This window comes from Sturnira hondurensis, unplaced genomic scaffold (assembly GCF_014824575.4).
Source record: "Sturnira hondurensis isolate 20B ecotype Veracruz unplaced genomic scaffold, ASM1482457v3 Scaffold0022908, whole genome shotgun sequence".
NCBI classification, from domain to species: Eukaryota; Metazoa; Chordata; class Mammalia; order Chiroptera; family Phyllostomidae; genus Sturnira; species Sturnira hondurensis.
Window position 1 is genome coordinate 226,297 of NW_028095539.1, and position 25,387 is coordinate 251,683.

A 25,387-nucleotide genomic window follows, 5' to 3' on the forward strand; every position below is an offset into this window, starting at 1 on the left:
TTTTTATCTTTGTTTTCAAATATTAAAGGTTTTGCTTTGTTGAGTCACCAAGCAATCAGCCCCACAGAATCTCATCATGGGTTTTAAGAAGTCAAACTTTTGGCACTGGCCAGGCACTCAGTTGGTTAGAGCATAATCCTGATACACCAAGGTTGCAGGTTCGATTGCATATACAAGAATCAACCAGCCCTGGCTGGTGTAGCTCAGTGGATTGAGCGCGGGCCTGCGAACCACACGATTGCAGTTCGATTCCCAGTCAGGGCACATGCCTGGGTTGCAGGCCAGTCCCAGCAGGGGACTCACAAGAGGCCACCATACATTGATATTTCTCTCCTCTTCTTCCCTTCCCCTCTAAGGATAAATAAATAAAATCTTAAAAAAAAGATTCAAACAAATAAATGCATAAATAAATGGAACAAGAAATCAGTGTTTCTTTCTCTCCCTGGCCTCCTTCCTCTCTCCCAGATCAATTAACAAAAATTTAAAGACAAAGGTCAAACTTTCCCAGATAATACAAAGTTAAAAGAGTTCTTCACCAAACCAGTATTATAAGAAATGTTAAAGCAACTTCTTTAAGAAGAAAAAAATAAGATAAAAAGTATAAATAAAAAAGTGGCAGTAACTTTATTATCTACCACCAATTACTTTAAATGTAAATGGATTAAATCCTCCAACCAAAAGATATAGGGTGGCTGGATGTATAAGAGAACAACACCTTTACACATGCTGCCTACAAGAGACTCACTTCAGGTGGAAAAACACACACAAACTGAAAGTAAAGGGATGGAGAAAGACATTTCATTAAACCAAAGCAAACAAACAAAAGCTAGGGTAGCAATACTTATACCAGACAAAATACAGACTTTAAAACAAAGTCTGTAACAAGAGACAAAGAAGGACACAGAATTCTATTCTGGGTATTTATCCAAAGGAACCCAAAAACTAACTGGAAAAGACATCCATACACACCCAAATGTTTGTTGCAGCATTGTTTATAATAGCCAAAATATGGAAGCAGCCTAAGCATACATCAATAGATGAATGGATAAAGTGGTACACGTATCCCTGGCTGGTGTGGCTCAATGGATTAAGTGCCAGCCTGTGGACCAAAAGGTCACTGGTTCAATTTCCAGTCAGGGCACATGCCTGAGTTGTAGGCCAAGTCCCCAGTTGGGGGCATGTGAAAGGCAAGCAACGGATATTTCTCTCCCTCCTTCTCCTTTCTTTCTCCTCTCTCTAAAAATAAATAAATATATTTTTTAAAAGTGGTATATATGTACAATGGAATGTTAGTATGTCATGAAAAAATAATGAAACCTTACTATTAACTACAACACAAGTAGACCCAGAGGGTATTATGCTAAATGAAATGTCAGATATCACTTATTTGAAGAATCTAAAAACATAAGTACATAAATGAACAAACAAAACAGAAACAAACTCAGAGATACAGAGAACATTTTGATGGTTGCCAGATGGGAAGGGGAAATGGGCGGATGGGTGAAAAGGGGGAAGGGTGTAAGAAATACAAGGTGGTAGTTACAGAATAGTCAATGGCAGCCAATGATATTATAGTATTGTACGGTGTCCGATAGACAGATTTACCCAGTGATCACTTTTTAAGTTACACGAATGTCAAATCACTATGTTGTACACCTGAAACAAATATAGTATGTCAACTGTAACCGAAAATCTCTTTTAAATGATAAAAAAGAAGCCAAATGTTAGCAGAGCTTTCACATGTTTTGACTCAAGGAAATGATCTTGTTAGTGACAAGGAACTCAATATGTGTATCTCAACTAGATTAAAGGTTTTTTTTCAAACTAGAGAAGCCCTTTTAAAGCTGGAGTATAAACAATAAGAATGGGTTGCCTTAGAGTCTACTACAGTAGACTGGTCTAGCAGATGTTTATTTCTGTGTGTAACTGTATTAAAATGTAGGAAATAAAAAACTGTGGTGTAATAATACTATGTAGAAATGTAATGGCTTAAAGTTTAAAGATACCATCTTATCTCAGTATTTGTTGGCTTCAGAAATCTTCAAACCCTGTACTTGTCACATTTAGATGAGAAAAATTGTTCTGGCACTTGGCACTTGCTAGAACTTGTATGAGTCATGATGCCACCCCACAAGAGAAAATGCTTCATCAATTGGTACTCATCGGTTTCAGCACTTGTCACGAGTTCTAGAACGAATTAACAATGAGTACCAAGGTGCCACTGTATTTTAGAGCTGTACTTAGTCTATGAAGTGAAATAAAGGGAACAAAGGAAATCATTAGGATTTCCTTGTAACAATACTTACCGAGCAATTATTGAGCATATTCTAGGCACTATGCTAAGTGTTTTACATAGATTATGTGGTCCTTCCATGCAAAAATGTTACATACTATGAATATAGATAAGTACATTGAGATGACAAACCCTTAGAGGTTACCAGGAAAAAGGTAATAAAATCCATGATAAGGTTCACAGTCTCATGAAGTCATGGAAACTGTCCCAAAAAGCCAGACTTAAGGAAAAAGTCAACTTTCAGTCCGACAGCTAGATCACTATAGCTATAGGTGACCTTGCAGGCTCTCCTTTGCAGCAGCCCCTCTCATACCTACATGCTTTTGCCTGTGTCCTTCCTCTACTGATGAAGTCCCTCCTTCCTAACAGTCCATATTTTTGGAACTAGTACATCCCCTTAACCTCTGAGAATCCTTACACAGTAACTATTCTTTTTTTAATGTTCCAAGAACACCTGGAACAAAACTCAATTGCAATGCCTTCCAGAATATATTATATGGTATCTGTTTACATCTGTCTCCCAAACTACACTAGAAGACCTTTAGAGGCTGGGAATATGTCTAGTCCATTTTCATTACTACACCAGTTGGCCTGGTGTTTGGCACGTAGTAGAAGATCCATAATTTTTTATTAAATAAAGAAATACTTTGCCCTAGCTGGTGTAGCTCAGTGGATTGAGTGGGGACCTGTGAAGCAAAGGGTTGCCAGTTTGGTTCCCAGTCAGGGCACATGCCTGGGTTGCAGGCCAGGTCCCCAGTAGGGGGCACATGAGAGGCAACCACACATAGATGTTTCTCTCACTCTCTCCTTCATTTCCCTTCTCTCTAAAAATAAATAAATACAATTTTTTTGCAAAAAATATTTTATTTATTTATAATTTATTTTAAAAAGTTTTCCCCTGGTCCATCATTTTTTAAATGAGATATAATGTACCCTTTTAAGGTATACACTCAAAGTGATTACACTTTAAGTGATACACTTAAGTGACTTTTGGTATATTCACAAGGTGCAAACATCACCACTATCTAATCTTGAAACATTTTCATCACTACCAAGAAAAACCTGTTCTCATTAGCATTCACTCTCCGTCCCCTTCTCCCCCAAGCCCTAGCCTTAGAAACAACAGATCTACTTTCTGTCTATATGGATTTGCCTGCTCTGGACATTCACATAAATGGAAATATACACTATGTGGCCTTTTATATCTAGCTACAGTTATTTCCTCATGTACATAAACATTGTCTCCAGAACTGTATCATCATAAGTTTCTATAAGACAGAGACATCTTATATATCTCATGTATCTTCAAGAGTGCCAAGAACAGGGTTCAGAATGAGTGTGCAAGTAACATTTGCTAACTAGACAAAATTCTCTGATGCATCATTTCTAAAATCTCCTCCAGGGAAGACTGTAAGGATCCTTTAATACACAAATTTCCCGATCACAAGCTCACTTGAAATAAAAAATACAAATGCTCACCCACCCATCATTTATTATATGACATCACCAGCAGTTTACTGTGTGCCTTTTTTCCTAGAAGGCATATAATAGATACACACTATTTATGGGTGACATAATTTGAACATGCTTCAACTCAGACTTTAAGATAAAAGAATACCAAAGCATAAGATTTTAGAGGCAGAAGTAACTTTCAGATCATCTGAAAGTTTTAAAACTTTTTCTTAAAGCACCACAACCCCTTTGCCAAATTCAATCTTTTACTGAAATCCAACAATCATGGAGGTAATAATAATAAGCTGATATCTAGTGAGTGCTATGTGGCAGGTGGTGCTCAAAGCATATTGCAGTGTTAAGTCACTTAATCCTCATAATAATAGTATACACTATGACTATACTACAATTTTATGGATGAGTAAACTGAGGAAAACAGATTAAATATATAATGTTGATTATTCTCAATTAAGGTCTCAATTTGACTGCTATCAAACCCAACCGTGGAGCATCACCTAGCAAGAAATCTCTAGCATGAAACTTCACAAACCACTTTTAACACGTTCAATCAGCACCTACTCCATACACTGCACACGTCTTTATAGCATCTCAGTTGCATTTTTACATTTCTTGAAATAAAGCATACCCCTGGCTGGTGTAGCTCAGTGGATTGCGCGTGGGCCTGCGAACCAAACAACTGAGGTTCGATTCCTAGTCAGGGCACATGCCTGGGTTGCAGGCCAGTTCCCAACAGGGGACACACGAGAGACAACCATACATTGATATTTCTCTCGCCCTCTCCTTCCCTTCCCATCTAAAGATAAATAAATAAAATATATTTTAAAAAGAAATAAAGCATAATATGCCAAAAATGTTTCGTATTTTCTTCCATTTTCAAGATTAAAATGGCTCCACAAAAATGCACCAGTTTTGGTAAATTTATTTTGAATTCATGCTGATATGACAGCTGTCACAATACAATCTAACAAAATTGTTTTCAATGAAGTTAAAGACAACTAAGCACCACTAGAGTCATCTTACAGAAACAACCAAAGGAACTTTTTGGCCAACCCAATAAAACTCTTCTGATTAACACAGGGGCCTGTATGCTGGCTAGTGTGGCTCAGTAGACTGAGTGCAGGCCAGCCTGCACACCAAAGGTTGCCAGTTTGATTCCCATTCAGGGCACATGCCTGGGTTGCAGGCCAGAGGCAACTGACTAATGTTTCTATCTCACATTAATGTTTCCCTCCCTCTTTTTCTCTCCCCCTTCCCCTCTCTATAAAAACAAAACAAACAAACAAACAAATAAACAAAAAGCAGGGGCTGGAGGCTCAAGCTTATCACCTTCTTAGGTTTCTACTTCGTTTCTTTCTGGCACCTCTATGGACTCAATCCTATAGTTCAAGAAAAGAGGATGTGAAAAAACCCAATTCTGTTCCAACCCCTTCAGTTTACAGTTGAAGGAAAGAAAACCAAGCTTAAGTAACTTTCTACGGTCACAAAGCTATTCAAATTCAGAGCCAGGACTAGAATTCAAATTCTTTTATATTTAATGCTCTTTCTACATGAAACATTCTGCATAAAAATTCTATTAACTCCTATTCCTCAGGAAAAATAAAATACTTGGGCCTTTCTAAAAAGTCTAAGTAACTCATGCTGAACATTTGTACCTAATACTTACTTTTCAGTTACAGACTCTGAAGAAGGCCCAGCAGCATTCTGACCATTTGTGCCAACCTTCCCCACTTTCTTCACAGTCTCCAGAGCTCTTAATGCACTGTCAGCATTACGTGGGATTAGCTGGGCAACACTGTTTTCTGCATTGGAAATTCCATTTGTACTTGGAACAATTTTCCCCGTTGTTTCAGTACTTCCTATGACAGAAATGACATTTCCGGCTGTGGTTGTGACAGTGTTGTTTACACCAACTTTATTTAGAAGAGGAAATGTTCTTACAGTTGCATTGATCTTTTTGTTCCTTAATCGATACCTGTTTTAAAAACAATCAATAAATCGGTGAATATTTCATTGAATCTAACCTAAAAAAAAGGCTATGGGAAAAGATTTAAAAAGGAGGAAACAGCTTTGATAAGGTTTCTTTAGCTAAATATCATACACTGTCATCAATATCAAAGACTGTCATCTTTCCGTCTACATCAAACTCTGCTGTAATAGATGCCACATGAGAGTACATATATCATTTACCTATGTGTGTGCACACACATGTATACACATGAGCATGCACATGCATGTAGGTACATAATTAATCTGGCAAGCAAATTATACATGTATTCAAAGAAGCCTTTTTGGAGGGATTGGGAAGAGCTCCTTTTGAATATTTTTGTCTAACTGGAATATAAAGTACACTCTGTAAAGATAAATTAGCCATACGAAATTTAGTTGGAAATGCAGCATGAAGAGAAAGGCATGCAAGAGAAAATTCTCTGTTGTTACCAAATTGTTCAAGTATTACATAATTTAAAAAAAACTAAAATTCACTTTTACATAAATAGATTAGTTTATGAGATGATATCAAAAAGGTAGGTACAGACTACAGAAGCAGGATCTTAAGGCCGCAATCTAAATTTTGTATCTTTATCCACAAGGTAATGACAAAACATTTAAGTTTTTCATTGTCTACAATTGGCCTCATAGCAAAGTGTTCCCTATTTTGTGGGAAATAATGAGACTGGGAGTGGGCAACAGCAGTGTAAGAAGACCCAGTTAGGCAGCAACTGTGGATCAAGAAAAGGAGATGACAGCCTGGACTGTCATCTTTCCATCTTTCCATAAGAATGGAAAGATGAAGGAAGAGTTGAGAAATATCTGGGAAGCTGAACTGATAGAGCTTAGTGACTGAAATAAGCAGGTGAAAGAAAATTGACAAAGTTAATTCCTATAATACAACATATATTAACTGGCTGGACCAAGGTATACTGGGGAGAGCAGAATGGAAGGTATAGAGGAGAATGTGTAAGAGTAGAAAATAAACTCAAATTGAGTTTAAAGTGTCTAAAAACAAAAGGGAGATGTCCATTAAGAACTGATACACAAACCAGTTATTCAGTAGAAAGGCTGGGAACAATTCTTTTGTGAAATCTCAGTGATGAATGTTTTGGTTAAAAACAACAGAAACTTAAGATAATACATAATATACCTTATATCCATTTACTTTTATATTTGGGATAAATGGACACAGAAAAAGGAATTACCCATAGAAGAGAAAAGAAAAGAAGATGACTAAAAATCAGCCCTGGTTGGTGTGGCTCAGCTGTTGGAGCACCATCCCTTAAACTGAAAGGTCACAGGTTAGATTCCCAGTCAGGGCATGGGCCTGGGTTGCAGGTTCGGTCCCAGTGGGGGGGTGTGTGAGAGAGGAAACAAAGAGATATTTCCCTCTTCCTCCTTTCCACCCTCTCTAAAATCAATAAGCATGTCCTCTCGTAAAGATTTAAAAAAACAATGTTGAAATCATCTATAATACCCCTCACACACTGTTTAAAAATTTTTTAAAGGCTAAAGTCACAAAAATAAAATGTAATTGCTTTACCATTTTACCTGGGCCTAGTTGTTAGTCCTCAATTGAACCTGAGCGAATTAAGATTGCACACACGGGTACTCTCATTCTACAAAGGTGCTTAGCAAAAACATGTATATCGGCTACACAATGATCTAAAATATGAACCCTGAATAAAATAAGTCATTGTATTAATCTTGCTCCCAGAAGCAACGAGATACTTAATTGCATCTTGGAAACTCATCACAAGCTTTAAGATTGTATCTTACTTTTGTAATGATCAAAAATTAAATCCATATCAAAGAGAATTCTCATAACTTACTTTTCAAGCTCTTCCTGAGAATGGGCAAAAGTACAATTTGTTCCTCGTGGACACCCTCCTTGCTGTCTTAGATCTCGGCACATACTAGTTTTATATTTGCTGTTTGGCTGGGGCTACAAAAAAAGAATTAGTGTGTGGAAAGTGAAGATTTCAGGTTATTAACTCATGGGACCTCAAAATTTCATGATTACACCTTTAATTCCTTTTTATATTAGGTAAGTAATTCTCGTACTGAAACAATTACTATTCCATCATTTCCTATTAAGAGTTATGTGGCATAACATTGAGTGGACATTTCAGATATTCCTTCTGAGGATAATCTGAAACTGGTTCAAATGTTATAGCTATTTATTTCTCAGGCAACATAATGCACATGAAAACAAAAGATTTTCTCATCAACTCACTGCTGTGTTAAAATTATGATACTAAAATCAAACCAACAATTTAAAAAAACATTATGGCCTGGTTGTGTGTTCAGTGGATTGAGCACTGGCCTGTGAACAAAGGTGTCACTGGTTTGATTCCCAGTCAGGGCACATGCCTGGGTTGCAGGCCAGGTTTCCAGCAGGGGGCGTGTAGAGGCAACCACACATTGATATTTCTCTCCCTCTTTCTCTCTCCCTTCCCCCTATCTCTAAAGATAAATAAATAAAATCTTTTTTAAAAAAATCAAAAAGCATTAAAGGCCATTAGCTTGTTTACTTAAGTTTTCCCAAGATACATAAATATGATTTCCCCAAAAGTGAAAAATAAGAAATACCTATTTGTCAACTTGAGGGTACAACTCTCTTTTAGGCTTGGAGTTAAGTTCATACAAACAATGAGGCAAAAAATAAAAACCTCATAATACCTGCTATGATTTGCATCAAAATCTAAAATGGCATTGTTATTTCTGTGATCTTAATGAAGATGAAACATTTATCTTTCAGTTAATATTTGAATGTCATAATGTCTTCTAGTGGCATCCCAATGGAAGATTCGAAAGATCACTTTGAAGGAGATTTGATCCCCACTCTGTCACAACCACCATGACTTTAGATAGGTCATTTAACCTCTTTAAACTTCAACTTGGGAATAGCAATTATCTTGCAGGTGACTGCGAGAATCAGAAATAATACACACAAAATATTGAACATAGGGACCGGCTCGTAGTAACTTAGAAAATAGATGTTGTCATTAGAATAAAGGATTTATATTTCAAATAATTCCTTCTAAAGTACACTGAAAATATTTTAAAAATTCAAATTTCATACAGTTACAAATAGAAAATCAATGTATGACACCAACGTGGAAAAAAGTGAGAATTTCTCCACATTAGAAAATAATCAGATAAAACATTTGGAAGCAATCAACAATCTATACTTCGTCAAAGCCATTTGCAATGAAATCATACTCAAGATATTCTCCAAATTGTTGCTGTGCTATGAATTATTTATCAGGTACACTATGACTTGAGTTTCTCCCAAAAGAACAGACAATAAAAACTTGTAAGAGAGTAGCATTACATAATCCATTTAACCAAACAGCTTGTTAAGTGTTAAGGATGAATTTTTGTTACAGATAACAGTACAAGTACAATAAATGTGCTTACCTGAGGGGTCTCATGGCCTTTTCTACTATAATTCTGTATGAAGTCCACAAGCCCATGAACCACTGTTTTAACAGCTACCATTGCATTTTCTAGCTGCTCCCAAGTTGGTGAAACAGCATCTAAAATAAGCCACCAAGGTGATGGGAAGGAGGGATTTGTTTTAAAAAAATTCTCTTGTTATAAAATTATTAAGCAAGCAATTGAGTATTTTCCTACATACCTGGGTTGGGGTCTATGTTTGCAAGAAGCTCTAAATGAGGCCTCAGTCTATTTAAGTTAGCTGGGTCACCGGTTCGTTGCAAAACAATTGTCAATTCCTGGACACTCTTTGCAAATGATTCTGGAGACTGCAGCTAACAAACAGAAGACAGAATGATTTTTACTCTGGTTCTTATATGATGCATCTATATTCAAATGCTTTCATTTAGTCAACATGCTAAATAGGTTTTCAAGTGTCTTCAGATTCCATAGAATGAGTATCAATGGTGAATCAAATTTTCACCTCAGAATCTGCCCTATGAAATTCATCATTAGACACTGAGAAAATTTATTTACAAGGTATATTAACTCTCTGGAGTCAGAAGGGAGATAAATGACTGACTTTGTAAGCCAGGCTGCTTTTATGATAATATCTTGTATTTGCTTCCCTTAGTTTATTTTGAAAGTTAAAAAGAAAAAAAGAATTTATAGGATTCTGATGTTTAAAAACATAGGAATGAATCTCCAACTGCTTCTCCATTTAGTCCCTTCAGAAGATTTCAGTACTCCCCAATGTAACAACACTGATATAAATCAGCATCTCTAATTTCACAAACCTTATCAATAATAGATTGCATGTGTGATTTATGCGCCAAGTCACCATAAAGAAGTGAGGACCACTGCTCAGGTGAAATACGGAGTCCTGCTTCCATAGCGATATGAACAATTTGGGCATCATGCTCTCTGCGTAATGCCTCATAACTCCGAAATTCCTCCTTTAGCTGCATCAGAGAAGAGTCTTCATCCCTTTTGGTAACCTAAAGAATAGAAAGGAGAGAGAAAAAAGACACCACCCACCAGGTCTGTTCTCTTTCTTCCCCCATACAAATGTTTTTTTTTGGGGGGTGCAGGGTAGGGAGAACCTACTATATTATCAGGTTCCACACAAAGATGATACAAAGAAGAAAATGTCCTTACTACAAATTCTTTTTGGAACAAAGCAAAATACATAACACATAGTCCTGCCTTCTTCCAATGAGCTCAGCAGCTGGCAGGGAAGAGACCTAAAATTATGGTATAGGTGCTATTATAAGGCTCTGTGGCAGTGGTTTCACCCAGCGTGCTACAAGAATTTCTAAAACATGCAACACCCAACTATTTAGTCAGGGGTACTGACCTTTTCCCCTTAGACTGTCAAATTAAAAAATGATAACAGGCAACAGTAGCCACCTAGTGTAAATGAATCAGAATTATACCTATCTTTCTTTTGTCAGATTGGCAAAAAATATATTTTTGGTGTGCTGCAGAATTTTAGTAATTAACTTATGTATGCCATGAGATAAAAAAAGGTTGAAAATCACTGTTCTATGGCAATATAAAAGAAAGGAAGTCAAATCTGATTGGTGAGGGAGAGAAGGGTTATCAGAGAAGTCTTTTCCCCAGTTGTAAGCTACATAAACTGAGTCTCAAAAAATGAACAGGAGTTCCCCAGACAAAAAAAGGGTAAGAAATAGAATTCTAAAAAGATTAGCAAGTAGTAAAACAGAAACATAAAAGAGCTGAGCACACAGAATTGAAGCCTAACATGTAGACTGGAAAAGAATCATAGAGGGCTTACATACTATGGTTAGAAATCTGGATATTATCCTGAGGGAAATGAGAAGCCACTGAGAATATTTAAGTGAAAGAGTGTCATGATCGGCTTAGCCAATGAGCACCACTGCATGATGGTTAAGACATTTTCTGCCACCACAAAAATGATCATTAGGATATTTATATAGCATTAATCTATACTTCACTTAAGTGATAACAGAAGTTACAGAGCTTGTCCTAGTGAAACATGTCCTAGTGAAACTGTCTCATTGTGCAATGAGGTAGGTACATGGCCAAATAATGCCCACAACAGACAATGCACGTTTATTCCTGAATCACTAAAACTTGCTAATGGCCACAGTGATATTTGAAATTTAGGGTTCAGGACACCGAGGATTAGTCCAGGGTCTGAAATTTAGACTGTACAAATCATTTATACTGAAAACAATGATATTCTCATTGGTATAATGAAAATATCCCAGACCATTTCACTGGCTGTTTCTATTGCTCTTGTTGGCACATGAGACAACAGTAATACGCCCTAAAAACATGAAAATGGGCAAATCAAGTCGTCATCTGAGAGCTAACTTAGTAGTACCAGTTCACAAGTCTCTTTGGGAATATATAAATACTGTACAGCATATAAAGTTTAGAGTACCCAAAGCTCTAATAAACATGATCTTAGGTGTAATTTAAGAAAGTGCAGAGTATAACTGAGAAGTCACACATCGAGGAGACAAAAGGAGGAACTGCCATCTTAAAAAGCAGAAAAAAGAAAGCCCGAGAACCAGAAGATGTCGGCACTCCTCTAACCACCACGTAAGGAGGCCCAAGGTGCCTTATGGGAAGCACACACATCCATCTACCTGAACAGGAAAGATGGACACAGGTGTCTAAGAGAACCTGGTCCTATTAAAGTTCTATTAGATGCATCAAAATCACCCATGAAATTTTGAAAACTATAATTTCAGGTCTATTGAATCAGAACCCTTGGCCTAAAGATCACAATAATTTAAAGTATATATAGATGCTCAAGTGCTACATTAGACACACTAAATCAGAATATCTGGGGATAGGACCCAAGAATGCGTATTTTCAAAATCTCCATAGGTGGTTCTCATGTGTTCTTTCAGTTGAGAGCCACTACATTAAACAGAATCATTAACTCCCCTTGTCCTGATTTCATGCTAAAAGCAAGCAAAGTTTTGATACTCTTTTACAAGAAAAACATCTTCAACATGAGAATTCTAGTCAATTAAGGTTGCACTTCTCAAAAAAATAAATAAAACCACAACAACAACAAAAGAAAGAGTTGCACTTCTCGTTACAAATTAAGGAAACTGACAATACATATATGACCTTAGTTAGGGTAATGCTCTTCCTGAGGAAAAAATCCACTCTATGTACCAACAAAATTCAGGTCTCAAAGCCTATAGAGTCAGGAGAAAGACCTTTGATAACGGTAAGTTTGCCAGAGTAAATGCCACCTGACAGAGAAGACTTTTGGCACTTAAGTCAGTACAATATCCTTATAGTCACCTAAACACTGCTTCAACACTTTAAACTACGGGGAATGAGGATAAAATGAGAACATAAAATTGAAATAAATTTCTAACATCAGATATTGTTAGTAGCTATAGATATGTATGAACAATCTAAACCACAAATCAGTATGACACCCATGGGGTAAAAAAAACCATTAAATCAGTAATACATAATATGAGAACCTAGTCAGTCAATTCAGGATGACAAATGATCTCTGTAATTTGGCTGCTTAGCTAAAAAACATAATGTCTGAGGAACCACAGATTCATTTCAGTGTAGTCCTAAGGACACAAAATCAGGTACTACAATATCAGGCAGATAGTAGCCAAGCCTCATTAATGGAGATGTGAACTCACTTGAACACATTTCCATAATCGTTAATTGTTTTCTCAAAGTAAACACTCTGCCAAAACCAAAACAAAACAAAAACCTTTTTCTGTCTGTACTGTTTTTACTCCTAGGGCTATAAAACCAGCAAAATAACCTAAATGAGCTTGGGTTTCAAGCATTTGTTCTCATCTCAATAGGTAGTATCATAGATGCAACAAATACAGAAGGAAAACAGCTTCCTTTCAACTTTTGTAAGGTCTGCATTTGTGGGGGTCTCTACACAGGTTAACACCCATTTCAGGAAGTCTCCGCCTCACACATAGGCATGTAATATTTAGATGGTTGCACACCACTTACCTTAAAACAAGAAGCTCGATACAGTAATTGCACAACGTGACCAATACTTGTTTTTGATGCCTGAGGAAATCTTGGTTCTAGTCTTTGCACAACAAAAAGTACCAGAACTTTCCTTGAGAGAGCAGAACCATCTTCTAATGCCAGCAACACCAGTTTCAAGGCCTCTTCTTGCATAGCTAGAAGAAACATGAGTTGATGATAAATGAGAAACACTGCAGATCCTATCTGTCACAGATTTCTTTGGTATTAGTTTACAGTGGTTCGTTTTTCACAGTATTTAATTAGCACACAAAAAAGACATCACATACACAAATAGTTTACTTAAAAAATATGTAGTCCCCATAACTGCAGAGGACACATTCTAAGAACCCCAGTGGATGCCAGAAACTGTGGATACTACTGAGTGTTATATAGATGGGTGGGTAAAAGTAGGTTTACAGTTGTGAATACATGAAACACAAAGGTTATTCTTGTATTATTATTTATTGTTATATTATTACATAATACAACTGTATTGTATATTTTTTCCTACACAGTAGGTCCTCACTTAACACCATCAATAGGTTTCACAACTTTAAGCAAAACCTATGTAGACCGGGTTTTACCATAAGCTAATTGATATAAACAATAGCTAAGTTCCTAGGACATCTCATCATTATAATGAAACAATATTAAATGAAATGTGATTCAAGAGCACCCTGGCTGGTGTGGCTCAGCAGAATGAGTGCTGGCATGCCAGTTCGATTCCCAGTCTAGGGCACATGCCTGGGTCACAGGCCAGTTCCCCAGTAGGGGGTGAGAGGCAACCACATACTGATGTTTCTCTTCCTTCCCCTCTCTAAAAACAAATATTTTTAAATATATCTTATTGATTATGCCATTACAATTGTCCCATTTCTCCCCCTTCATTCCCCTCCACCCCATTCCCCCCTTTAGTTCATGTCCATGTGCCACAAGTTCTTTAGCTTCTACATTTCTCATATTATTCTTGCCCCCCCGTCTATTTTCTACCTATCACCTACGCTATTTATTCTCTGTACCTTTTCACCCCTTCTCCTCCTCCCCCTCCGTTAACCCTCCATGTGATCTCCATTTCTATGGTTCCGCTCCTGATCTAGTTGTCCCCTTAGTTTGCTTTTGTTGTGGGTGTGGTTGTTAATAACTGTGAGTTTTCTGTCCTTTCGCTGTTCATATTTTTTATCTTCTTTTTCTTAGATAAGTCCCTTTAACACTTCATATAAAAAGGGCTTGGTGATGATGAACTCCTTGAACTTGACCTTATCTTAGAAGCACTTTATCTGCCCTCCCATTCTAAATGGGTCCTTGCCTTTCATGACTTGGAACACTTCTTTCCAGCTCCCTCTTGCCTGCAAGGTTTCTTTTGAGAAACCAGCTGACAGTCTAATGGAAACTCCTTTGTAAGCAACTGTCTCCTTTTCTCTTGCTGCTTTTAAGATTCTCTCATCTTTAAGCTTGGGTAATGTAATTATGATGTGCCTTGGTGTGCTTCCCTGGGTCCAACTTCTTTGGGACTCTTTGAGGTTCCTGGACTTCTTGAAAGTCTATTTCCTTTGCCAGATTTTGAAAGTTCTTCATATTTGTTTAAATAAGTTTTCAATTTCTTGCTCTTCCTCTTCTTCTTCCAGCACCCCTATGACTTGGATGTTGGAACGTTTAAAGTTGTTCCAGAGGTTCCTAAGCCTCTCTTTCTTTTTGAGTTTTTGTTTCTTCATTCTGTTCTGGTTGCATGTTTCTTTCTTCCTTCTGCTCCAAACTGTTCATTTGAGTCCTGGTTTCCTTCCCGTAACTGTTGGTGCCCTGTACATTTTCCCTTATTTCACTTTTCATAGCCTTAATTTTTCCCTCTAATTTGTAACCACATTCAACCAATTGTGATCACCAGTGTTTTGAACTGTGCATCTATAGGTTGGTTCTTTGTTCCTTAGTTGTATTTTTTTCCAGAGCTTTGATCTGTTCTTTCATTTGAGCCATTATTATTATTTTTTTGTCTCAGCATGCCAGTTATTTAATAAGGGGTGGAGGCTCAGGTTTTCACCAGGGCGGGGCAACTCACATCACCTCCTTCTGACACCATATGTAGGGGAGGGGATCTGGAGGGAACAATGCCACTTGCTCTGCTCTCCGCCTGCTTTTAGTCACTTTCCCTGCTTCCCACAGCAAACTGGGCCCTTCCGGTACAGATTCCCAGTGGGTGGGATGTGTACATTCTAGGACCCTGTGGGTCTCCATGAACTCTCCCGTGAGGCTGGGAGTTTCTCCCACTACCTCAACTCTCAGGTTTTTCCAGTCAGAGGCTTTGAAGCTTTATTCCCCACCCCTTCCCTGCTGGAACCCTGGGTTTCAAGGTCTGTCTTGCTCCCCAGTTGTTCCTCCCAGTTTATCTGCATGAAAATGAAGGACTGCCCAGTTGGCCAGCTGCCACTTTTCCCACAGGGTCCTAAAGCCACCTTGCCAAAAGTCTTCTCCACCCAGCTGCCCGTCTCTGCCCCTCCTACCTGTCTGGATGAATGTGTCTTCTTTAACTCCTTGGTTGTTGGACTCAAATACAGTTTGGTTTTCTGTCAGTTCTGGTTGTTTTCTTGTTTTTAAATAGTTGTTGTCCTTTCGGTTGTGCAAAGAGACACAATGTGTCTACCTACACCTCCGTCTTGGCCTGATGTTTTATCTTTTTAATTAATTTTTTTAGGTATTGATTTTACTCATTTTATTTGAATTTTTACAATGTATTTTTACCAATAACTAAAATTTGTTTTATAATTACATAAAACATTTATATGGGTCCAAAGTACAAAATAAGATATTAAGTGAGGTCTGGCTTCCATCTCTGTCTGCTTTCTCCTGGTTGCTTCCTCCTCTACACGAGTTTATTATTTTTAATTTTTTCTGCCATTGTTTCTTTTGGAAAATATAAACAATAATTGTAGAGTTTTCTCTTTCTTAAGTAAAAGGTACTACAATAAGCACATTATTCTCCAATTTGCTTTTATTTTTTCACTCAATGTACCCAGCGATCACATCCTAGGAGAACATACACACCTTCTTCATTCCATTCAACAGTGGCATTGAACTCCATTAGAAAGATGTACCAGATTATTAAACCGGTCTCTTATTCATACACATTCAGGTGGCATCAGATGTTTGCTGTTATAAATAGTGCTTTATAACTTTATGCACCCTGTATTTTTTTGCTATATCTTTGGGATAAATTCCTAGAAATGGGACTGTTGAAGCCAAAAGATAAATGCATAGGTGACATTGCTAGACATCAACAATTCCTCCAAAGTTTGTACCACTTTGCATTTCCACCATTATTGAATATAAGCACCCATTTCCTCACACCCCTGACAACAGAGGTCTGTCTGAAAAAATTCCAGCCATTGTTAATACAAGGAGAAAGGATTGCAGGACATCAGTGTAACCTGGCAGCCAAGGAGAGTGAACTACAGTACCTATGCCTGAAAAATGATGACTTCATTGTACTTGTTGGTGGGGGCAGGAGACACTGATGAGTGAGCATGTGTACTGTGTGGTTGTAGCATTCAAAATGACTGAGCAGGTACAGCAATGAATCTATATCAAACTTCATGTTAAACTTGAATAGTTCTCTGTAGATAGTCTGGATGACTCAGAAGGCCACAGCTATTATGCAACTGGACATTGGCAGCTTCATACACCAAAGCACCCACTCATGCATCAGATCTCGTGCAGAGCTTTTTGGTGAAATAACAAATCACCCAGGTGACTCAGCCCTGCTACAGCCCAGATTTGCAGCCCCGAGACTTCAGGATTTTTCCAAAACTAAAATCACCTTTGAAAGGGAACAGATTTCAGACTGCTGATGAGATTCAAGAAAATACAATGGGGCATCCAAGGGTGACTGTGAGAACTGTGTAAGGTCCCAAGGTGCCTACTTTGAAGAGGACTGAGGCATCATTGTCCTATGTACAATATTTTTGGTATCTTCTTCAATAAAATGGCTGGATTTCATATTATATGGCTGAATACATTCTAGATATACCTTGTATACTGTCAAACTTTTGGGTTCTGCCAATCTGAGAGGTCAGAAATGGTATTTCAGTGTAATATTAATGTATATTTCTCTTAATATGAGGTTCAGTATCTTTTTTATGTGTGTGAGGGCCTTTACATTAGTTTTTCCTATGAATTTGCTGTATACATTTTGTCAATTTTTCAATTGGGTGGTTGGTATTTTTGAGGTTTTATAAGTACCTTCTATATTAGTTTTATTAGTGCTCTATATGTGAATAATACAAATATTTCCCCAAGTTTATAATTTTTAAAATTCTGCTTATGATTTCTTTTGTGATGTAATTTAAAATATATGTATATATTCAAATATCAATCTTCTCCCCTACTGCTTCTGGATTTGGAGTCAAGAAGTGTTTATTACTCATAGGTTATAAAGGAATTCACTCTTGTGTTTGTTTTTATTACTTGTATACTTTATATTTTAATCATAAGTACTTCTGACCTATTTGGAATTCACCTACCTATGGACAGTGTAAGAAATTCATCCAATTTTACCTTTTTCCACATGTCTATTCATTAGTCCAAATGCCACTTACTAAAAAGTCTTCCTTCCAAAAAATAAAGCTTCCAGAACATAACACAGAAAGTACACCATAACCTTAGTATAGGTAAAGATTTTTTAAACAAAATGTAATTAGTAATGATCATAACTCTGATGATTCTTTTAAAAAAATTTCTATGTTTTCCAACTTTTAAAAACAATCGAGAATTTTTGGTATTTTTTCAGTTAAAAAAGTTTACTATTTCTTTACTTACCACCTGTGTAATCTTAGGTCTCTAACTCCATTTTCTAATTTGTAAAACTGGATCTGTGTCACCTCTCCCGAAGGACATTGAGGATTAAATGAGAAATTTATTCTAAAACACTATAGCACTGTCTATCATATAAATTATATCAACAAAAACTGGCTTGTTTATCTTTAATTATGTAAAGCTTTGTATGTATAAATAAAGATGGGTTGAGTCTGGGGATTCTCACCTACCTCTAGAAATTGGCATCCTCTAGCCTTGATAACCAATCAAAAAGGCAAGATAGCAATCTATCTTACCTGGCCCTAGAAACTGGCATCCTCGAGCCCTGACAGCAGCCCATAAGTTGGCAGACAATTGCTGAGGGTTCTGGTGCTGTAATATTAGTTCTGTTACAGTTCTTTCTCCGAGTGAACGGGCTGCTCGCATGGCTCTTACACGACCTTCTTCTTCTACCAGTTGACAATTTACAAGTGTCACCAGTTTCCTTTGCATTGGACGGCTCAGTGCACTCTGGTTCAAACTAGCTACACCTTTAGAAAAAAAAGGAAAGAAAACTAAAGTCTTTTCAATTAAAAAAGACAAGCCAATTTTTATTATTTGTATTTAATTATTAAGTCACAATTCCTAATGAGTCCCCTATAATGTAATTTCCTTGCTTTAACAAAAAAAAATCAATCTGTCTCTGTTTATTACTATTCCGTGGTAATAGGAGACTCTTAGTTACTTCAAATTTTATTTAGGTATCCTGTCTTCTGGGTTATATGTATCCCTCAAAAGAGAGTACTTTTGGCATATTTAGCCTGCTTATGTAGTCTCTACTAAAATTATTGGAGGTAAATATAAAGTTGAAGGAATGAAAAGTTTAATCTAGAAGTAATTATTATTAACAGCTCTATTTTTAAATTTTATACAAGACATTAAGAACCCCTTTTCCTGACTCAAGAATCCTGCTCCAGCAATTCTTGTCTCTCTCCCATATCATCAATTTTTCCCTTCCCACTTGATTGTTTCCATCAGCATTAGTAAGAACAAGCAATTTCTTTCATCTTAAAAATAAATCTTATTACTTATCCCTCGTTTCCTACCAGTTCTGCTCCATTTCTTTCCTCCTTTTTGGAGAAAGTCCTCTAGAACTGTCTATATTCACTATCTCCAATTCCTTTCTCCACAATCTTTAAAACCTATTCAAATTAAGCTTTTGCCACTATCACTTGACCAAAATCACCATGACAATTTCTTCTACTTTGCTAAATTAAAGGTCAATTCTCAATCTTTATCTTACTTGCAGTAGCACTCAACACAAATATCATTCTTGATTTCTTTGAGCACTTTTCTTTCATGGCTTTCAGAACACCATATTCTCGTAGTTTTCTTACTTTCTTCTTTTTTTCCCAGTCTTATTTTCTGATTGTATCTTTGCTTCCTGTCTTTTTTTAAAAAACCTCACTGAGAATACGTTTACTGATTTTGGAGGGATGGGGGGGAGGGAAAGGGGGGAGGAAGGGGGGAGGGAGGGAGGAGGGAGGGGGAGGGAGGAGGGAGAGAGAGAGAGACAGAGAGACAGAGAGAGAGAGAGAGAGAGAAACATGGATTTGCTGCCTCCCATACATATCCTGACCAAGAATCAAACCTACAGCCTTTTGGTGTACAGAACAATGCTCCAACCAACTCAGCCATACCTGACCAGGGCAACTTCTTGTCTTCTTAATGTTAAAGGGCCTTAGGACCCAGTTTTCACTTTCTTCTCTACACTCACTACTTAGGTGATCTCACCCAGTCTTATGGCATTAAATACCACCCATATGTCAATGACCCCCGAAGTTACAGTTCCTATACCTCATTTTTTAAATATATATCAACCAGTTACCCAATAACACTCAAGTGAAGATTTGACATCTCAAACTTAACATGACCAAAATTGAACTACAAATCTTCCTACCTAATCCTGATCTACCTACAGTATCCCTTATCTAAATTGATAACAACCTCCTTTAGTTCCCAAACCCAAGAGTCATACTTCACTCCACTCTTTCTCTCATTCTCTATATTCGATAATTTAGAAAAGCCTTTTGGCCCTACCTTCAAAATATACCCAGACTATCCAAGTCTCATTTCCTTCACTGATTATTAACTCATACCCTTGACTTTTATACAGAATTCTCAACAGAGCAGTTAGAACAATCCTTTTAACAGTAGTCAGATTGTGTCACTCCTCTGCTTAAAACCCTGGAGTGACTCACCAGTTTTATACCAGAGCAAAAGCTCAAGTCTTTAAAACGCCCCATAAGTCTAAGCATCTGGCTTCACTGTTTCTTTACTTCTATGTCACACTATTCTCCCCCTCACTTTTCTGTTGTTGTTCTTTGAAGATGCTATGCACGCCTTGGGGACTTTGCTATTCCCTCTACCTGGAAAGGTCTTCTCCCAGGAACCTACATAACTAACTGCCTTACCCCTTTCATCTCAGGTTCAAAAGCTACGTTCTTACTGAGGTCTATACTAATCACCTTATTTTCAAATTGCAATCTGCCCTTCTCTCACCCTGATATTTCTGATCCCTCCAAATGTATCATTTTCTTTCTATAGCAATTATCATTTATAACATAGTACATAACTTGTTTTTTTATTACACTTATTGCTTATTATACTTTCTCCCTATTCCGAACATAAGTGCTACAAGGACATGCATATTTAACCATGTACCTCAAGTACCAAATAGTGCATGGTACTTAGATATTCATTCAATGAATAAATGAGGTGAACAGGGTAGTCTCTCAAAAAAATCACTATGTCCAAAATATCAAACAGTGCAAAGCACAGAGAGGTACAGAATAAATACTTGACTGATCATTCAACAACATTTTATTACATTTATGATATGCTAACCACTGGGTATCCAGTGATAAACAAAACAGAATTTCACCTCTGTCACAGCACTTAAAATAATTTATTGCACTTACATGTCTATCTCCCCCAACAGACCATGGGCTTTGTTAGAGGGATGGTAACCACTTAACTGCTCAATAAAATTTAATGAATGATTGTTTGAATACATGAACACATAAAACTGTCTTAATAGGACTTATCAAAACTAATATTCTTCCATAGCACTATTAGCTTAATCAATAAATACAAATATTACATAAAACTCCGTGTGTTACATGTCTAACAAATTCTTAAATTAATAACAATATTGGTTATTTCAGAAAATAATAAGTGTTTTTAATCAAAACTTCTTCCAAGATTTCTCCAAGCAAACTCACTTTCCAAAACTCAAAATGGTTTGACAGGGTATCAACATTAAATCTGTTAAAGTAAATTATTTATTACCAAGTCCTCCTCACCAGTAAAAACACTTTTTAAGAACTTACCTTTACCCCCACTTAGTGGTTTTAAGTAGAGTGCCAAATCTTCAACACATTTCTTTGCAACTTCATAGTGTTTGTTCTCACCTAGATTACTTAACTTGATCGACTGATGGTCTGGAACCTAAAAAATACAAAAAAATTGAAGATATAAATATAAATATAAAAATGAATAAATTTATTTATATATTTGATAATAATTTTGGTTAAGTATAAAATTATAATAATTTTAATTACAGAGACAAACATCAAGGTAGTTTAAATAAAATTAAAGCCAAATACCTAGTCAATCTGCTTTCTAAGAATCAAGAATGTTATACTTAATAGCAGGGACTAGGTGCATTAATGAATTAAAAAAAGAAGCAGGCAGTTAATAGTATTGTATCAATGTTACTTTCTTGGGGTTGATAACTATACCACAATTTTGAAAGATGCTAGCATTAGGGGAAGCTGCAGAAAGTTATACAGGTACTCCTTAAATTTTTTTCAACTTTTTCTGAACAAACAAATAGAAAATGAGGCGAGGATTTTTTGCACCTTAGCACTTAGTACTTTATTATATACTTACTATATTTACTCTTCCCCCTTGCTAGAATATAAGCACCACAAGACAGTGTTCTCAATGAAAGGTCAAAGCTGCAGCTGTCACTTCTACCAGTCATCTTGAGTGAATTATTTAACTGCTCCAAGTCATGTTTTCCCTATCTGCTAAGATGACAATCTCTATTTTATTGTACCATTACAAAAATTCAACTTAATTTAAAAAATGTTTGTATTCATGGGATGCTTACCACGTGCCAAGCACAGTTTTAGGCATTAGGTATCTACCAGTGAGCTAAACAGACAAAATTTTCTGCCCTTGTGGACCTTACATTCTAGGGAAGAAGAGAGAAGGCAGCCAGTAAATAAAAAATATGTATGATAAGGTGATCAGTAAAAATTTTAGAATAAGAATAAGGGAACTGGGAGTGCTGGAGAGAGGTTGCAATTTTAAGGGGGATAGTCAGGATGTGTTTCCTTGGAATCAGGACATTTGAAGAAAGACGTAAGAGAGGAGAAAAAATGAGCATTCTAGGCAAAGACAATAATCACTATAAAAGCCCTCAGGTGGGAATACTTCTCGCATATATAACAATTGACTAGGAGGCCAGTGTGCTTAAGCAGAAAGAGTAAGGACAGTAGTAGCAGATGAATGTGAAAAGATAAATCACACTCTATAATCTGCAGGCTATTTTAAGGGCCAACCCAGAGAACATCTACTTAAAAGACAAAACACAATACCTCACCTACAGCAAATGCTAAATAAATGGTAGTTAACAAAAGTCTACAGTATTTCATTGGATCTAAGATGCCACTGTTTGCAATAGGCACCATCAAGAAAAAAATATTGCCAATTAAATTATGACACACAACTGATTACAAATGCACCTGGATTTCAGAATGTCTAACTGGATTATTAAGATTGAAAAGAAAGGCTATGATTTAAAAGGAAAACTTCAAATATAAAGATACTATGGAATGGGGTATTTTAATTCATTGAATTTCCTAATTAATCAGAAAAATCTTTACTTTCTTGCTTTAATATGTAGTGCATGACACGCAGAATCTTCTTCTTTACCTATAAAATGGGGATAATAACTACCTGAAAGCTACAGAAAGAATTAATAATAGATGCTGAATGCTTACCATTATACCTACACAAAGCAAGCCCTCATTAAATGAAAATTACTATAAACCTAGGGTCTTCTTCTGATTTGATAAAATAACTATAGACAATAAAGAGTAATTTTATAACATCTGAGCATAAGAAACTGTGGAGAATTTAATACTGACACTCTGGAGAATGGTTTTCAATATATACATTGAATGTATACATCAATATATACATTTCAATATATACTATAAATGAGAACTTATTTTCTCATTTATAGTATCATCCTAAATGTCAAGTGAAATTAAAAAGAAAACCAAAATCTTCCATTTGAGGGCTCTAATTGGTTTCTTTCTGGCCAAAATTTTGATTACATTTCTTTTCATATCACCATCACCTAGTGAATAAATATTTATGTATGCTTATATAAAAATCTTATGTACCAAACTCATGTATAAACATAAATTCTCACCATAGCACTGAAGACAAAGAAATATATAACCACAATAAAATTATGGTTTTGTCTAAGGATTTATGACATTATTTAAAGAAAATATTTTGTAAAATACAGTCATGAAAATCAGGTACACTGAACATTTTCTTATGTCTCAAATATCATTAAACATACTTTGTGCCCCATAATGAACAAAGTTCTGTAATTATTACATACACCAAATTAGTAAAATCTTGAAAGCTCACCTGGGCTCCAACTAACTGGAGAAGTGCGAAGTTGACAGGAAGCACATCAATGTCTGTGTTGATGGCAGTCTGGTCAAAAGGACAAGCTTTCCGGTGAAGTTTATTCAAGCAAGTCTTGCAAACAGTGTGTGAACAACCTAAACTGATGGGTTTGTGCACATTCTCATCGAATTCATTATAGCAGATTGGACAGGACAGAAATTCTGTCCACTGAGCTGCCTGCACAGGCATTGTGGAAGCTGGATGCTCCGGTTAGCAGTCTAGCAGATCATTATTTTGCTGTGTAGTGTTTTCTATGCTGGAAATGGACAAATGTAAGAATTAGTCACATATTATTCATTAACCTTTCAAGAAATGACTGTAAAGTCAATCATCATAGCCTCAAAACCTAAAACACTCTGGATAACTTTGTATGTTTTGGATGTCTTTTTCCTTGAGTCTACTTGCTGAATTAAGTAAATTTCTGAAATTCTGTCCAGAAACAATATTTTAACAGTGTTCCTTTCAAGTAAACATATTTATATTGGTTGCTCATATAGCAGTCATCAAAGGTTTCATGTTTTTTCTTAATGATTGTATCAAATAAGCAGATTAATGTTCCACACTTCATTTTCAGGAACACAAATTAATTTGGATTGCTGGTTTTTTAAAAAGTGTTTCCCTTGGATACCTACTACCCCAAAACATATTAAGATATGGCCTAGTGAACTTTGCCAACCATTGATTTGAACAATATTGTAGTGAGTTGAGTATGAAGAAACAGCTTTGCCAACACAATGACCATGTCAGTCAAGGATGTATGTTCAACTTGGCAACTTCACAGGAGGAATCTCTGGTCAGGACTTGATTAGAAGACTAACTGATGTCCTGAAAATAAAGGTGTAAAAGAACATCATGATGATACTGCTGTTTATTCACAAATTAAAGAAAGATGCTGACTTCAAAATACAGTGCCAAAGTAAAAAAAAAGAAAACATTGTCTTAGAAATGTTGAATGTGGCTCCCTATGTTACATTTGATAAAACATATCATTCAGAGATTAATAAATATATATTACTCAAAACTATCAGGTAATGAGCAGGGTATAGAAAAATCAGCAGGATATACAAAAATAAAACAATATTAACATCTAATAATTCTAAATTGAAAAATGCAAAATACGAATTTCTATTTTTGCTATGATTATAGTGAGAAAACTTTTATTTTCATACAATTAAAAGGCACATAGAAAAATAACCATTTTATTCTTATTTCTAAGATCAAACTGTCTGTTCCATAATTTTTAGTAAAGTAAAATACTTAGTATCAAAACTGTACTGTCCTCTAATTAAAATCTTTAGATACCTAACTTGAACATTTTACATTTAACAAATTTTCTGCATCTTCCAATACTAAACTTATATAAGTCTGACAAAGGCTCTCTGATGAGCAAGGAATCTAGGTATTTAGGGCAATTAAACAGCCGATGGTTTACTTCATAAGAATGTTTACTTCATAAGAACTAACCCAAATATGTTAGTTCCTCAGAAATCAGATATTTAAAAATGAAGTCAGATTCAAGACAGAAAGGTATATAACTGATTCTCCAATATCCCCACATCAAAATGAAGAATTTTATTAGCCTTTATTGTACTTTTATGTTCGCAA

The 25,387-nt window shown here is 36.1% G+C and overlaps 1 protein-coding gene and 1 non-coding gene across 4 annotated transcripts in view; both read right to left on the minus strand.

The window, feature by feature from the left end:
• RC3H2 (ring finger and CCCH-type domains 2) overlaps positions 1-25,387 on the minus strand; it is a 44,042-nt gene that overhangs the window by 13,405 nt on the left and 5,250 nt on the right. For all 3 annotated transcript variants that reach the window (XM_037036872.1, XM_037036871.1, XM_037036873.1), the window contains exons 2-10: positions 23,741-24,038; positions 21,397-21,514; positions 18,322-18,555; positions 13,202-13,377; positions 9,994-10,194; positions 9,399-9,531; positions 9,179-9,297; positions 7,588-7,700; positions 5,430-5,738 (exon numbers count right to left, since the gene is read on the minus strand). In XM_037036872.1, the coding sequence (XP_036892767.1) occupies positions 5,430-5,738; positions 7,588-7,700; positions 9,179-9,297; positions 9,399-9,531; positions 9,994-10,194; positions 13,202-13,377; positions 18,322-18,555; positions 21,397-21,514; positions 23,741-23,971 (1,634 nt within the window). In that variant the 5' untranslated portion in view covers positions 23,972-24,038. The remainder of the gene's footprint in view (positions 1-5,429; positions 5,739-7,587; positions 7,701-9,178; positions 9,298-9,398; positions 9,532-9,993; positions 10,195-13,201; positions 13,378-18,321; positions 18,556-21,396; positions 21,515-23,740; positions 24,039-25,387) is intronic.
• LOC118980412 (small nucleolar RNA SNORD90) lies at positions 9,621-9,731 on the minus strand. Its single transcript, XR_005065101.1, has one exon. It is a non-coding gene; the product is annotated as a small nucleolar RNA SNORD90 (small nucleolar RNA).